This window comes from Poeciliopsis prolifica, unplaced genomic scaffold (assembly GCF_027474105.1).
Source record: "Poeciliopsis prolifica strain line A6 unplaced genomic scaffold, Auburn_PproV2 SCAFFOLD065, whole genome shotgun sequence".
In the NCBI taxonomy this organism is placed as follows: Eukaryota; Metazoa; Chordata; class Actinopteri; order Cyprinodontiformes; family Poeciliidae; genus Poeciliopsis; species Poeciliopsis prolifica.
Genome location: NW_026562440.1, coordinates 396,962 through 414,565, shown reverse-complemented (window position 1 = coordinate 414,565; position 17,604 = coordinate 396,962). Strand labels below are relative to the sequence as shown.

At 39.5% G+C, this 17,604-nt stretch overlaps 1 protein-coding gene across 6 annotated transcripts in view; it reads left to right on the top strand.

Moving 5' to 3' along the window:
• nhsl1b (NHS-like 1b) overlaps positions 1-17,604 on the top strand; it is a 95,666-nt gene that overhangs the window by 43,389 nt on the left and 34,673 nt on the right. Inside the window, exon 1 of one of the 6 annotated variants that reach the window (XM_055019962.1) lies at positions 795-1,371. The exons of 3 other annotated variants lie outside the window; for them this stretch is intronic. In XM_055019962.1, the coding sequence (XP_054875937.1) occupies positions 1,356-1,371 (16 nt within the window). In that variant the 5' untranslated portion in view covers positions 795-1,355. Of the gene's footprint in view, positions 1-794; positions 1,372-1,422; positions 1,795-7,638; positions 9,711-17,604 lie in introns of those variants that run through there. 2 more of the 6 variants (XM_055019961.1, XM_055019956.1) reach the window with 2 other exon arrangements.

Sequence of the window (17,604 nt, the reverse complement as noted above, 5' to 3'; positions counted from 1 at the left end):
GGTGAATGGCTGTGAAATCCCTGAGGAACAGTTTAGACTAAAGCCACGATAATTCGAATACCGGCAGCTCGTAATGTTTTCTTTATGAATGGAGACAGAGACCCAATTTCAAGGTGTCAAATTACAATGTTGCAACTATGTTGTAAAAATGCTTTATATGTCAAACATAACATAAAATAAATTCGACGTCGCACTTTGTCGTCTTGAAATCGGCCTTTTTTACGACACTCCGCCTTCAGCACATCAGAGCAACAGTCCTTCTCCGTTATGCCATTTACAAGTTATGCTTGAATGAAAAGCTCAGCAGACGTAAAATTTCACCAGGTTTTTTGTTAATTGATGCTGCCGCTAGTCTGGAGGAACTGTGTGGGGAAGACACAGCTGAGCTGAGCTTGGAAGGCTTTCCAAGGCGAAAGCTCAGCTTGGAGACTGCAGCTCCAGGAGGAGCTTTGTGGAAATAGGTGGTGCTTTGTGTGATCAAGTCTTTAAGCATCCCTGAGTAGTTGTCATGGGACATTAAAGAACTTCTCAAACATGCATGTAAAGCCAAACTCCAAGTTGATGAAGTAATATTGTTATTGCATAATATAAAGGTAAAAAAAAGAATTAATTTTACATAATATTGCCCCTTTAATAAACTTATTCAGTCCTCATCTTTGTGTTGAGTGGCAGTCAACTCGTAGGGCTTGTAATCTACCAGGCTCGTGGCTGCAACTGATAACAAACAGTTGAATTGTGAGGATTAAAGTGATTATATTTGATCAGTGAACAAAAGATCAGTCTCAAACTGGGGCCCCCGTCTCACTGCAAACTGCTGACTGCCCAGATTCTCCTCTACAACCAAAAACACTTTCACAGGGTGGGCGTGGTCGCTTTCTTTGTTTTTTCATGTTATTAAATTTATATTAATTTAATTAGTTGACCTGATATTATGAGTTTATTACATGTATTTTTTGTCTTCATCTAGCTGCTTTAAAGAGACCAACACAGAAACTTGTGGTTGTTAAGTTTTAGATAGAGGCCATGCTTCAATATCACATCCATCCTCTAATTGGCCAGGAATATCAATGGGAGTGAGAGAGAGGAGTGGTCTCTGAGCGGTTTCCTGCAGTGTAGAAGTTGGCCTGCTGCCACTCGGAGCATGCACGTGTGTGTGTGTGAGAGGAGAGAGGGAGGGAGATGGAGCGCGGATTGAATATGTCAGGATCTGAGTGTCGGCGTGCGGACAGTTTGAGCGAGTGGTTTGGAGAAATGAGGAGAGGAGGAAGAGTGCACGACAGAGGATTGCTGGGAAGAAAGGAACCAGAGGGAAGAAACCAGTGTTAGTTTATTGTTGCATGAGGAGGTGAAGGGACATGTTCTGTCTGAAAGGTAAGCGTGAGTTCATAACATCGAAGCGTTTGCTTTGTCCGCGTTTCTGTGAGCAAACTCTTGACTCTGTGAGACAAAGAAAAGTTAAACTCCCACCTCCCTTACTGACAGTCCCTGTTCCACATCCTTCCTTATGTGTTTCTCTTCAGTGAAGGGAAAAACTCAGCTTCTTTGCCTCTTTAAGCACTTCTTTCTTTGCTCTGGTCTCTGATTTAGCCACATTAATAAACTTTATTCGTATTCTGTTCTTTCAGTTAACCATTCTCAGGCTACACACTCCTCGTTGTCATTTGAATTAATTACTCATGGTCTTCAAGAAGCAACAACTCATTTTTTTTTCTTTCATGTGAGCTTGTTGACCACAGTAACAGCTGGTGAAGCAGCAGCTGCAAAGTGAAGCCATGTGTTGGTCATTACTTGATGGTAAGAGGAAACAAATTTGTGTTTTTTTTTCTGGAACCTTTAAAATAGGTTGGAAGTGGAAATTGTGTGATAACTTTGTGTGAAACATATTATTTTCTATAATCATATTTATACTAAACCACAATTTTGAAGCTGAATACGTAATCACACACCTGATCGAATAAAACATTATGTTAAGAATATTTGTACTATTTATTTATTGCGGTGCAAATATGAAAAGAATAAACGTTGATTCAGGTCAGAAGAAGTTCCTACATGTCTATTGTTCAGAATCTAAAGCCATTTTGCTTTGCTCTGTGTGGAGTAAATTAATTCATACGAGCTGATATTAGATTTATAATTAGTCAAGCTGTCTGCTAAGGTAGCCATCCATCATTCGCATAACAGAGAGTTTAAATGCATCAAACTGATAAAACTAAAGTCTGGGTTTCTGTAGAACCTCAAAAATAAGCCTGGTTTCCAACACAAACTCCTCAATTTGTACATTTGTTCATCCATTGCTTCTTCTCTTTATAGAGTTCTTGTCCTTTTGTCCAGAAATGTCTCAGCCTCATTAACCATGTGCCGAGAAATTAGGTCATTTAGGTCCATTAGAAGGAGTTTAGTTGGATATTCAGCCGCTTGTGTGAGAGAGAGTGTTTTAGGGAAATGAAGTCAAAAGTGATGGCCAGCTCCTCTGCTGTCAGAAAACATGTATTTTAATGAAGAACGGATTTGAAATGAGGGATATCATCTGCTGGATGTCAGCGTTAACTTTCTTGAATTGTTTGAAGTTAAATGGAAGCTGTCGAGGTAAATTCATTATGTACTATTCTCAACTGTTTTAAAAGATAAGTCATAATGATCCAAAAAAGGTTTTAAAAAGTCTTGAATTTAACTTACGATTTCCAAATGACTTTGTCTTTTTTTGTTAAAAGCCTTCTTCCGGCCACAACAGGTGGGGGAGGGGCAGGACTGTGATCATCTAAAACCTTGATACCAAAAGCTGACATATGGACAAATGATTGTTTTACTCACAGTAACTTTTAGGTACTTCATAAGCCTGCTGATATAATCTGCTAAAGCTGTTTCTGTAAGGATCTGTGTGCTTTAAAATTACATTTAGTCTCCTTATTTAAGAACATATTGTTTATTTTATATCTAACTTTGGAACAGCATCAAAGACATGAAAAACTAGAATTAAAAGGAAAAACCACAAAAACATTTTACCGTAATACTTATCGATTGTTACTGATCAATACGTTTCATTTTTCCATACAGTCTTAAAAACCCAAATAATGCTGGATGATAGGTTTACTGGAACAAATTCGCTTTTAATTTACTGATTTCTGCTGTTTTTGCCATTTAGCAACTTCTCCCTCTGCAGCCATTTTTTGGGCTGTTTGTAGATCCACAGCAGAGGAAATTAGGTCATATAAACTGAACACATCAACTGTATCTCTCAGTATCCCAGTTTTTCATCTGTATGCACTAAATCATGCTATGAAAGACAGTCCACAGAGATTGGGACTCCTAAAAAATGGAGAGAAACAGATGTTGCACCAACACTGCCAATTTTATTTTATTTTTTTTTAAGTTTTATTTTTTTTACTGAATGAAACTTGGTCCATATCAGCTGAAATGTGTCCAGTTCGGCTTTTTTAGCTTCAAAACTCTTTAGCATACTGACCCAAATACTCTGCATCATGTTAAATTCTGTGATCCAACCACTGGATTACACAGTTTTCCAGCTGCTGAATGATTGCTTGTATTATTTAAACAAGCTCCCTCTCAGCTCTCAGGCAGATGTGACACTCTTCTGTCCATGCTCCTGCACTCCCAGCTGTGGTCGGAGTGAATTCCCATCTGTTTCCACCACCAAAACCAAAACCTCGTAGGAGAGCATAAGCCCTGTGTGTGGGTAGATTTATGCTCCCTGATTCGGTTCGGCTTTTCGTGCGTTACATAAGTTGTCTCAGGGCTTGAGCCACAGTGGAGAACGTGAACATGGGACGGGATGTGATCAGGGATTAGTCGAAGATGAAGATGTGACTCGGACGAGGAGGTTTCCTGTCGTGTGACGGGTGGAGAAATTCTTCATCTCTGTTAGCATCTCTGAATATAAGCCCTGCTTGGAGTTCAACTGACCGTCTAGTTGCAAGTTTACTTAAGGCTGCGTTGGGCTCTGTCCAGTCGGCAAGAACATATTTTTGGCTGAGCTGAATGTGGTTCACTGTGTAACTGATCTCTTCAATTCATTCTAATATATGAGAAAACGGAGGCTGTTGATGTTTCTGTAAAGGAAATATGGCAGTGAAAGTGTAATCTAAAGTATCCTGAAGAATCTGTCAAGCTCATATTATGAGCAACAAAACAATCCAGACTCTTAACTAGATCACAGTTTATTACTGATCTCATTGCTGTGGACATTCATGCAGTTTTATGTGACCTGCTTTTTACAATTTTAACCTACAACATATAATCAAAAAATTAGGCTATTATCTATACATTTTTTGAAAAATTAATGCTAAAATTATTGCTTTTAGGTCTAAATTTGTGTCAATTTTTGTATAAAATCACTTCATGTACGAAAACACAAGAATATGGATTGATTTGTTAGTCAGACACAATTATTCTTTTTCCACGTTTTCTAATTTTCTTCATGAAATAACAGTTTGATTAGGTCAAGCGGAGATTTAATTCGACACATTTACAAGAATATGATGCCTAAAAACTGTACTTGCTGTTCAGTATGGAGGTGGCATATTGTGTGGCTGATACCAAATCAATGGTTCACAAAATGGATGGCAGAACAAGGACTCCCACTAAATATTTCAACTTTAGGTCACATTTCTAGCAAGGTTTGCTAGAAGTGGAAAAAGCAGCCTACTGTTCCTCACCCAATATGCGGTAGAATTCAATTATTGTTTAAAACTGCTTCATCCTTCCAAGAAAGGATGAAAAAGAGGCATTTTAATAATCATTTAATGTCTTGAGTTCATGTTGCTTTCATAGAAAAACATTTGATCAGTATAAGCTTCATTAAGCTGTAGTTCTGTAGCTAGAAGAATATTTTCCTGGTTGCGTTTGAATCACATTTTACCTTGGTTGGAGCAACAAGTCTAAATTAGACCACTTGCCAACCCTTATTTGTCAACCCCTTTAAGCCCCTCTCTGAACTTGTAAGATAGTGATGGACCCTCCCCAACCGAAACACCTGTGCAGTCCATGTCTGTAGAGGCTGTGACCTGTTGACCCCCAGCTGACCCATATCCTCGCCTTCTTGACGTGGATCACGGCGCTGATGGATGTTCTCACGCTTGATGTGACAGTGTGATTTTCTGCAGTGGACAGGAAGAAAAGAGGTGTGGAAATGAAAAGAGGAGAGGAGAAATATTTCTGGCAGGGAAACAGGATTATACTTTAAATTCAGGTGAATCTCTTAACATCTACAGAAATCACAGATCTGAACTTCATCCAAACTCAAATATTATGATACAATGATTTTTAAAGTGAAATAATTTTTTTTTAAACTGACATTTTTAAAGAGGAACTTGGGATCTTCAAAAAAAAAAAGGAAAAATTAGTCAAGAAAGTGTAGTTTTTGTTGGTAGCATTTTTGTTTTCTGATTGATCTTTTAGATTTACTTGTGTTACCAGAACTGTAATCTTTTGTAGGGTGTAGCTGAATTACTTAAAACTTAAAATGTGCCACATTTGGGGATCTGAAATTAATCTGCAGTTATCGCTTATGCCAGTGGTTCCCAGAGTATGGGGCGCGTCCCCTACGGGTTGCACCGTGCCATTGCGGGAGGGGCTTGGGTAGTGGTATGGATGAATGGAAAAAAAAAAAAAAAGTTACACAAAAGTGTTTCACTGTAAAGACGGTTTGTAGTGTGTTTTGTTGCAACCTGAAGTGTGGGAAAAAAAACTTCAGTGGAGTTTGAAAACAAAATATTTGTATATGTTTATGTCTGGCTAAATAATGTGTGCCTAGTTGATTTTTTTTCTTCGGGTGGAGGGATGGGGGGGTTATTGTAATCCATGACTTACCTACTTTTTAATTATCTGGCTGATAAATAGTAGGCGGGTTTGGATGACGGTATTAAGAGGAAGTCTTTGATGAAACGGTGATCTATGTAAACAAGTCAAAGCCCAAGAGGAAGATTTTGTTCTTGATCTGAAAACAATAGAGGCTGGAGCTCCTGTTGGCCATCAGTGGGATCTGCAGGGATTGCAGTAAGCCTTTTGTCCCCTGAATAGAGTCATTAAAACAATAGTTCATTTTATTGTAACTAGAAATTGAAGAAAAACTTTGAGTCAACAACAAGATCTTTTTGTATTTTTAAACTGAAACGGTAATTAAAAGGTGCGAAAACCTTTTCCCAAGAAGCGAGTGTGAAGTTTAGAGAGACAGAGTGGGAAAGTGAACCATGGGAAGACAATGGTCGACTCCCTGTGGACGAGTGGAAGACTTCCTCAGAGGACTTACTCAGCATGCAGGTGCTCCTCTCAGTCCTTTCAGAGACACGTGTCCATGGAAACCATTGTCTGTCTCCTACGGCCTTCCGCTCCCCTCCCCTTCCAAGCACACAATATCTGTGCAAATGTTTTTGTGCGTCCACAAGAATGTAAAAACATGTCTATACATCCCATCCTAACCTAAGCTGAGCATTGCATCCTTCCAGAAGAGGACCCACAATCACTCAGAGCCACTAATGTGACCACTGACAGGAAGTGGATGGGAATCTGATCCTGAACACACAGAACCAGCTAAATGATGTCCAATATGTGTTCAATTGGTTGTGCGTTGATGATTTATTGTTCACAGTTGCATGCGTGTGTGTAGCTGGATTGAGGACAAGTGCAGTTCAGGCCAGAGTCTGTGGACTGTGTGTGTTCACACTTTGTCTTTTTGTGTCTGTGTGTTCTTGTGCATTCCATGGTTTGCCACTTATAATTTGTGTGTGAGAGCACCATGGTTTAGGGTTTGGTTAATCGGCTTGTGTGTTGGCTGCCTCACCAAATGCTGTGGAAATGACAACTGTTGGTAATGGGTGTTTTAGCTCCTGGTTATCTGTGGCGGCTTTGGCAGAGTGACAGTCACTCAGTGCCTCTTTCTTTTTTTAGGTTCATGCTCTGCTGAACACGCAATCACTGTCAGGTAATGACTCCCTGAACTAAAACCTCACAGATTTTCTAAAACTAAAATAGAGAAAAACTAGCTTTGTAAAAAATAAACAAGTTAGGAAAGGATCCAGAGATTCACGGAAATCTATTTGACTCTGAGGAAAGCATTTTTTCTGGAGTATTTTAGGAGTTTTACATGTTGAGATAGACTTCCCCTGAGAATAAAATACATTTTAGCTTAAGACAGTTACTTATGTGTTTTTGACTTTTAATATTAATTTAGAATTTAAGAGTGAAACTGAAAAACAAAACATCAGCAGCTTTAGTCCTGAAACATGGTTAGCTAAATAGATTATAACCGTCTTCAAATATAGATTTTATTTATTTACTAAAGTTTATAAAGAGTGATAGGGTATTCATGATGTAAAATGAAATCAAGAAATACAATGAGTTTTTACAGTCGCTGTTTTTATCCTTAATTGCACGTTTTTTGTCATTGTGTAGACTTCATTTTGCATCTAATTGATTTTTGCAGAAAGTCTGTTTGACTTTTGACTAATTGGCCATTTTATGTTTGGCCCTTTTTTACTCCAATTAGATATCATTCATTTTAAGAGAAACTATTAAAATAGATTACTATTGAAAAATACTTGTTTTTAAGCTGAAAAGAAAAAGACTAATTACATTAAAAAACTGCCAGTGTTTGTAAATCCAGTTTGAAAGCTGAAACAGCCTGAATGAGCAACATAATTTTCTGGGCATGTTTGATGAAATATTTTCCTTCTAAACATATATCTCCTTTTATCTCAGTACTTTCCCTGACTTTATTTTCAGCACCTAAATGATACTGAAAGTACTTTTTTTCAGAAGTAGCTTCTAAACCTTAGAGCAGTACGACACATTCACCGATTCTGAAAAGATAGGATTATTGAATTTCATAGCAGCCTTTCATAAGTAATCTTCATATTTTTCCAAAGTAATGAAGGAAGCATTTATACTGTTCTTCTTACTCTGTATGATTCCCTTTTATTTTGTAATCACTCCTCAGTACCTCAAAAAATAAGACAATTAGCCAGGATCTGTTTAAGCCTCCACTAGGGGGAGACATTTGGCTATTAAATTCTTTTATCCACTTTCCTCCACATTTTCCATTTTTCTATAACACGTCCATGTCTACATGTTGGGATTTAGACGTTGTCCATCTAGATGCCAACATGTAGTTCTCTCTCACTTGACATAAGATTTGTTCTGGTCATGGCTACTCTCACCCTGTTGGTTAATCTCTTAGTATTTACTGACCTGCCACTTAACTTTTCATCTGGTGTCTGCTGTGCTTACACCTGTTTGAGTCAAATTTTCCAATCTGCTCTCCACATGGTGCTCCTCTGAAGTCTCCTTGGAAAAAGGGCAGAGCTTCAATAATTAATAAGTTTGAACTTCTGAGAATTTTTTTTTTACTTGGAGGTAAATCTGTTCTTTGGCCCAGGATAACATGTTTGCTAAAAGTTTGCATGATTTTTTCCTGAAGCTCTGCACATTTGTGTCGAAGAATTCATGCACTTTGTTACTAGCAGCCTGGTGTCCATCTGCGTTTTATGTCTGTCGCAATCAGGAGCTAGTAGTAAGGGTCTGGTGGCTGGATAATCTGGTTTTACAGATTAGAAAAGCAGCACCGAGGAGCAGCAGGAGGAGGAGCTGAGAGGAGAGAGACCATGTGGACTTCTCTGGACAATGCTGCTTCTTTCTCAAATGGGAGTAGGAGGAAGAACGGTGCTTGTGGATGCTTTTCCGAGGACTCTTCTAAAAGTTTGGATTTTCCTTTAAAGACACTCACTTTTGGATAACTTTCCTGACCTTTGCAGATCTTTTTCTGTTTATAATGTGTTTTAGGACCACATTGCTTCTGGGAGGAACATAAAGCATGTCTTAACCACAGGTATTTTCAAATAACTCACTTCCAACTGGATTTAAAATTTACTTTTGCTGTTTTAAGAGTATTGCAGAAATGTACTGTGGTCAACTTTGTGGCTCACAACTCATGCTTTTGCAAGATGCTTGGATTCAGTCATCCCACTGACAGACGTGACTCAGTTTTCAACAACTTTGTGCTGCAATAGCGCTGCAAAATATTTTTGTTGGAGTTGATTCCTGTAATCGAACACTGTTCATACCCACCACCCGCCCCACGCCCTTTTTGTCAGGCAAATCAATTCAAGTCAATAGTGTCCCTGAGAAGAGGAAAGCAAAGACAAAAACGGTGGGAGGAGACAAGGTGGGGGGACAGAGTCCCATGTGGGTTTCTATATCTCAATCCTATCCTCCTAGAAATGAAGGGGGGAGGCCTATTGAGAGTTTGAGTGCAGGGGGAGGTCTCAACCACATCACCTCCAGCAGAGAGTCCTGAGAAGGAGGCTTGGACAAGAAGGAGGAGTAGTCAGGGGGCTTAGGTCCTGGAGAGAAGGGGAGGGCAGGTGGGTTAGGGTCTTGCTCCGAGATGATCACATACGTACAGTGCCTCTCATCTGAGCCAGCGGTCAGTTGCTGGGACAGAGCCTGCTATGAGGACCGGCCAGGCAGCAAGCAAACTCTGTGCTCTTTCAAGCCCTGCAGCAACATGGGGAACAGCCTCCAGGGTCAGGCCTGCCCCAACCCCAAGACCCCCAAATCAGAAGGCTGCCTGCGCAAACGTCTCCTCTCCGTTTCGAAGGTGCACCAGAAACAGGACTCGCTCTGGACGCCCAAACCACTGCTGGGACCTGTGGTTGAAGAGTCACCTGGTAAAACAACAACCTGTCTGGAGGGAAAAGGTACAAAATTAAGAGACAACAACTTCTGTCATGTAGATCTTGTCCATCAACACTTTAAAAGAAAGCGTTGTGATTTCAATGCCTTCTGCTTTCTGAAAGCTGCCTGTAGACCTCCCATGCATTTGATAAGGGAGATAATTTAGCTTCTTCTACAGATTTCTTTGAAGTCACTGAACTCTTTGAGGGTAATAGTTGCACACCATGTGTCAGAGCAACGGTCACAACACATGGAGGAGAAGCCTTCCAAGCTGGGCTTTGTCTTTTCCTATTAGCTGATTTCCATCCTCCTGTAACTGAATGATCTGTACCGTCTGTCGTTGAGGATAAATCTGTGTGTGTGCGATTCTGTATGATTCGCTGGATGTCTTTTGTGGGACGGGTATGAATTGTGACTTTATGACTCCAGATGTCTTTACCCATTGGTAATGATTGGGTTTATCCAGGAAAACTCAGAACGACCCTCTCCAAATGCATGAAGTTTGTTACTTGGGATTCTAGTTTTGTATACCTGCCTTTGAAATTTGCTAAGGTTAACATTCTAGGTACAGTGGATTGCAAAAGTATTTATACCCATTGATTATAACAATATAACTGCAAACCTCTTTAACTATTTACCATGCATCCCGAAATAAATTCTTTATAGATAAGGGGGAAGAACTGAAAAACTGTTGTTAAATGAAGGCCACAAAGTTCTATTTGATTATAATAAATCTTGTTAGACTCGGGTCAGGTGAGAAATTTGGACCTACATGCAAAATGTCTGTTTTCAAACCTCACTCTGAACACGTTTCCCCCATTGTGTAACGCGGTGGTAACAGCATCATGCTGTTGAATAATTGCCTTCTGCAGGAACAGGAAAGTTGATCAGATTTGATGTGAATTGGAATAGTACTAAATGCAGGAAAATTTTGGAAGAAACTCTTGGAGGCTGCAAAAAAAGTTCAGCTGCTAGCAGGACAGCAGCTGAACACTTTAACACTCTGAGCTTCAATTTATTAGTTTGGATCAAAACATAATCAGGTATTGAAATGACCCAGTCAAAGTCCAGATTTAAATCTAGTTGAACATATCCCAAATCCACGCCATTCAATCTGATTGATCTTGGTCTAATTTGCAAAGAACAATGGACAAAACTTTTAATCTGTAGATTATGGATGAAATAATGACACAAAGGTATGTTTATCTCATTATACCTGTACTACCTGGATGCATTATTTAAGTACCATGCTTCTAGACCCGCTGTTACTGCATTATATTAGGAAACTCCTGTACAAATATTGACGCAGGGAGACTATAATGACTAAGTGCTGTTTTGCATTGGCCTGTCACATAAACTACTAATAAACTTGAAGTTTGTAGTTGTCGTGCAACAAAATGTGAAATTTCTGTATCTAGCTATGCACATATGACGTGCATGACTGCGTGTCACTTGGGACACATGACTGAAGCCGCTCCACTGGGTGTCCACCCCTGGGAACAGGACATAATGGCAAGCAGCTGGAGGTGATGGGCCAGGCGTGCAGGGATGTGTGTAAGAGAGCGGACAGTCCGGGGGTGATGGAGCTGACACCCGGTTCGGGTTATGAAGGTGACCCACTTTCACCTCTGCCTCTGCATAAAGGAGCCATTAGAGAGACATGATGGGGTGGAATGAAATGCCTTTGACTTATGTCTGGACTTCTTTTGTGTACTGTACAATACATAAAACACCAAATCTCTATAAATAAAATAGCAGTGCTGAGCAGGATTTGTTGTAACTTTAAATCACTTTTTCTTTTTGGCTCTTTAGTTGGTCCATGGACTTTTTGTAACTGTACCTACAATTAAAGAAAAAAAAAAAAGTCTGAAGCTTAACAATGTGCTGCCAAGCGACCATGAAAAGTCCTCCTGATCACTTGGGCTAATGCGCCCTGACAGGTCAAGATGTAGCAGCCTTTGCTACTGTATTGTCCCTGCTCTCGACGTTTAATCAGCGTCCAAATGCTGAATTAATGATCCCCTTACAGACAAACTCCCCCAGACTGGAACTTGGCTAATTCGTCCTTTGTTCACTTTTGCTTACTTGATTTCATGCCGATTCATCATTTTCAGTTTTCTCCTTCCTTACAGGGCAGTTTATGGCTTAAAATTATAGTCATATTTCTTTAAACGAGATTTATCTTTCTATTCTCCAGCTCTTTTCTGGAGCAGCTGTTTGACAGGATCCCCATAAACCCTCAGTGGAAATAGGCAGGGTCAGTTATTGGCCAATGAAAGCAATTGCTCCTTGGGGAAGGGCACCTGAGAGAGGTCAGGCTTATAGAGTAACGAGATGAGGCTAAATGAAATGGCTCTTGACTCTTAGAATGGGGGGAAGCTCGGCTAAAATCCAGTTAAGGTAATATGATTTTGGTTGTGGGAATTGGAAAGGGGTCTGACTACAGTTCTTCGTCATAATCTCCTTTTGTTTGTTTCCTAGACACACAAACATAATCACTTTATCATCATATTTAGCATTTAATATAAGAATAGAACAGCTCAATTGGAAGTTTTTCACAATTGTATCTTCAGTAATTCAGCAAACATGGACATTTTTATGACTCCAAAATGGAAGATTCATCCGTTCATTGTTTTTTCTGACGTAAGTAGTGTAGGATTAGTTGTAAATGCCTCATAAGTGAACAATGAAGTGTTAGATTCCCCTGCAGAACTCAAGACCTAAATCCAGCACATTCCCAGAGACTGATGAATACAGACAAGTGCACACTTAGCCTGAATGTGCACAGCAGCCATGAATAGCAGGTTGGAGGTAGGAGAACAATGGAGTGGAGAGCATGACACATAGCTTAATGAGATGAAGGAAAAGGGGATTTCTCTCACACACACATGTGCACGCACACACTTTGAAGAATTTGGGGGTCAGGGGTCGGTTTGGGTCATTCAACTGTAAAATAGGTGAAGGCTGTTTTTCTTCAAAGCAGCTGTGTTTGTCTCAACTTTTTTGTTTTTTTTTTTTACCTTTTTTTAGTCTTCAATGCTTCAACTCTGTTAACTGGATCAATGTGTCATTTTTTTACACAGTAATTTACTATGACTATAAAAACCTCTGGTGCTCCAATAATCAGAGATAATCACCGAATCCTGGAAGAGGTGCTCGAAGCTCATTAATCTTCCTGGGGAAAAGCTGGTCAGTTATCAGTCAAATGGGTGCCAGAAAAAAAATTAGCTGATACATGATGGCAGAGATGTTTTTTTTAATCATGCATTTTTATAATTTTGACCTCTTGATCATTTTTTTATTAAAAGGTCTTACACAGCTGAGTTTTTCCAACTAGGTTTAGCTTCTGTTTGCATGAGTGAGACCAGTGTAATTAAATCTCTGAAGACAATAAAAACTCTTTACTTAATTTTTGAGATTCTCAAACGTATTTCTAAATCCAATATGTTCCAGAACAGAGGCTGGGAAATCCAAAAAGTATTGGTATTGAAGGTGATAGTTTTAGTCTTAGAAATATGACAATTTGGCTGCTGGGTACAGATTGAATGTAGCATTAGTTCTCCCTGGTTGCATAATTTATGTTATTTGCACATGAGCAGCAGTAATAGCTGTTCAAAGAAGCAGTTTCTCTAAATACGTATTTAAATACGTATTGTGGCATATTGTTACTGCGAACTACTGTTTACGGTTTTGTATGAAAGCTTCATGTATCCAGTTTAGCAGGTTTTATCATTTTACAGTATATCTTTGAACAAAAGTACAACTTCCCAACACTGAACGGCCCACGTACCTCGTCTGATATTCCATGTAACTGTAAACTCGCATATGACGGGATGTGTCACAGATATGGGTTTTGTCTGGAACGTGAGTCACTGATGGTGCGTTCAGATAATGAATGTGTCTGGGCTCAGCTGGTTCTTCATTGAGGAGATTGGAAGGAGAGGACTGAGTCAGCAGTATCACCATGAAGGGATCAGGTGTTGGAGAGACCCATATGTTTTACAAGGGAGTTTTACTTGGTGATATGATTATCACATCAGGACATTACAGCCAGATAATCACTGGGATCTGGAGGGACCTTCATCCCATTATTGATTAATTTAGTCAGAGGATTGACAATGGGAGAGCTGTGACAAAGCAGATGGTCGCACATTTTTCTTTATAAAGACATCATATTATCATGACAATGAAACCTTTTGGTTTATGTTCTAGTGTTTCTGGTTGTTCTCTTAACTCAATGAACATCCTGTCCAGGTTAGGCTTCCTGTTGACTTCTCTCTGGTATTTGGAGCCACCTGGTGGTTTAATTGTGGGAGAACATTAAGCTGAATTTGAGATCTTTAGAGTGCAACTGTTATTTTCTTTTTCTGCCGTCTCATATTTCTCTCATCAGACTCGAGTTTCACATGATTTTTTTTGTGTCTGCAAGACAGACAAGACACCTGTGATCAATAAAAAGATAGGAAAAAACTTTGCTGATGAGAAGTCCTGCCTTTTTGCGTCAGCCGGTTAGTCTCATGAGCTTTGCACATGGGTTAGATTAAATAAAGCACATTAATTGGGATGCATGCACATCCTGTTAAATACATTTTTAATCCACTGCCAATGAGGTAGGCAAGTTTTTTTCCAGACCCCTCCAACTCCAGCTTTCGCCTGCTGAAATGCCACACCAGTTTTAATCAAAAATCTAAGTGAGCAGTGGTGCTGGTTAAGCGCGCTTAATCACTGGCTGCACAGACCTCAGTCACAGCTCATTTCTTTAATGAGAGCTGCTAGAAGAGGGAGATTTCTCCACCTCACGCTGCTTTGAGTTTGGCCCGCTGCCGTTGGCCCCACTTGCCCCGATGAGCTGCCTGTTGCCTGTCTGCAGCTTATTCTATTAATAGTTTGCAAAAAATTATATTAAAAATGCATTCATTGGTAATATTTAAGTATTTCCCTGATGCAAAATGAATTAAATCGCATGGCTTATGATTAAATATTGAAGAACATTCCAACTAATCCGAGATTACACATTTAACCAGCTCCATCTTTTATTTCTGTTTTTCTACTGGTGTATCCCCAGCTTCAATCCTAAACCCCAGTTTGGTCCCAGTCAGCTGGAGGCGTCCATTGAGCCATTCAAAGCCCAGTCGAGCCTCTGAAAAGCTCATGTCCCCCCATAGAGACTGATTATAAAGGAGAGAGCAAAGGAACATGGAGGAGGGAGAAAGTGATTTTAAGAGCCTCTTTAAATCTGTTGCCTTAATGAGTTGTCCTCACCATGGCAACATCTTTTATTTGAAGGTTTTCCCCTACGTATGCATGCATAGGTGGACTCAGGATGCAGACAAAGTAAAATGTAGAAACAAGACGAGCTGCAGCTGCCTCTTTATTTGTGCAGGAGAAAATTAACTGATGATGGTGGTACTTTTTTTTTTGTTTGTTTAATTTTTGTGAAAATGAGCTAAATATGTTGTTTGCATGAAGCTGACCTGACCTGAGCTTCAAGTTATTGCTTATTCTCACCAGTAGGGGTCATAAGAGTACAGACAAACAAATTAATAGAGGCTTCAAAATCTGTATTTAGAAATCACCGTTTCATTCAGTAGTTTTGATTGATACATTTGTAGAATATTTTCTAAGAGAAAATGAACAGATTGAAGATATTTTGACAATAACTAGATAGAATTATGCTTTAATTATTTCCTCTCAGTCTCTGAGTGCCCATTTATCTACGCCTAAAAGAGCCAGATGAGGTATTTAATTTGGAGTGATGTTGCTCTTAAATTTTTGGAATATCTGATAAGGGAGCTGTAATCATTTCCCCAGAGTCCCATTAGGACAGGGGCGCTCTTTGCTTCCGGGAGATATTTACGCTCTCAATTGAAGCCTCCGTCCAACCTGCCCGTTGTTGCCCAGATGGAACAGAAGGGGGTGGGAAGCTTAGATGGATGGGAAGCGGGAGGAGGGAGGCATGGGTGGCTTTTTAAGGAAGAAGGGGATTGATGGAGAAGAGAGGGAGGGAACGAATGGATAAGTAGATTTCGGGGTCATGCTTTTTTTTAAACCCCCAAACGAGGTCTAAACATGGGATTATCATTGGTAGAGGTCGAGGTTAGCACATGCATGTGCTCTCATACACACCTCTACATTGTGAATTCCCAAATTTTCACATGAAAGATCTTCTACAGAGGCACAGTATGTCTGTAAGTGTTGTTTAACTCGACAGATTATCCCAGAACACTGAGCTCGACTTTAAATAAGTAACAGGGATTACAACACAGTTTGCTCATATTAGGTCAACTGATCCTGGTCAGTTTATTTTGAAGGATGTTATATTTAGGTTCTTTAGTGGGATACGTTGTAATCAACAGCCAAAAACTGAGGGAAAAAAAGGAGGCATTCATATTTTATTCATCTTTACTGTTGACCACTTTTTTGTATTTTTGACGATTTCTCTTTGGTAATGAACTTTTGAGGTGAGAGATCCTCCTTGTCTTCACTCTAAGTTTTACCTCCCTTCACCTATTCAAGCCAAAAATTTAGAATTGGTTCCCCCTGTGTGTATTATTATTATACACAGTCAGAAGAACTATATTAGAAAATGAAAAGATTTCATTCTAAATCTGCCAGGGGTATGAATAAATTTGGCGTTTCCTGTATGTTTTGTGTATCTATTGCATAATTCAGCCAACGTTTGACCAGTCTATGAATTTCAGGTTACAGACTTCTCTCGAATTAACTCTAAACCTCCTGCCCTCCTTTATTTCATAGACCTTAAAAAAGTGGAATGACCCTTTAGATTTGGTGGGATCTTCTTTAAGGTGTGTCCTCTTCCCATCAATTGGACATGCAGATAAACAACAGAAAACTTGTTCGAAATGCAAAGATTACTTTTTCTTTTGACAGCCACCAACACAAGGTCAACCTACATAGGGAGCCATGACCTCTATTTCATAGTTTGCCACTAAGCACTGCATTAGATGTATCTGTATTGCACAGACTATCACACTAAGGTGAAATCCACTGACACACTGTGTCCAAAGTGGGCATTCCAAAGGAGCCCCACACTCTTTTGTTTCCACTGTTTTGGGGAGGAAGATCATTTACATTTGAGCTCACTGACTTGTCCTTCACTCAAGGGCGTGCATGTCTCAGGGAGATACTTTCTTGTCTTTGTAACGTTGTGTTTAAATATTCACGCACGTCTATCAATACTATGAAAATAGTTTTTGCACATTGTACTGATTAGAATGCTAACTAAAATAACTAGAACACAAGAAAAAACATAAGTTTAGCCGCAAAAAAGAATGAAAAGTTTCTGAAAATAATCCTCAAAGTAATTGAGGATTACGATCTGACAGCAATTCAAAACTAGTCAACAGGAAACAGCTAACTCCTGTGGAAGGGGCAATATAAGACATGACATAATCAGGGTTTGGAATTGGAGAAGGAGTGAATCGATCAGAGCTGATTTCAAGTCTTATGTCTCGTTGAAGGCTGTAGAGTTCATCTTTACTCCCTAATCTTTATGGATGGAGAATAGGTGATCTTTGTAACACTTTCTGCGATGAACCAAGAGATGGCACAGACTGGATCCATGTTGCAGGTCTGATGAGCTGTGTCAAATGCAGTCATGCATTATGATAAAAAAAAAAAAAAGAAAAAAAGAATCGATGCCATCCACCAGAGCCAGCATCCAATCTCATATCCAGCCCTCTAGTTGTGTCCCCATTGTCAGGCGGATTGTCTCGCCCACATCCTTTAGCTGTGATTGCTGCTCATTTATTTTTGTTTCTGATTGTTGATTGGAAGGTTTGTTTATGCAGTGGAAAGTGCGATGGAAAATGAGATCCATTGTAAGAAATAGGTCAAAGCATGCGTTGGCAGCGTTTCTTCTCTTGAAGGAAAACTACAGATGAAATGCATGCTGAC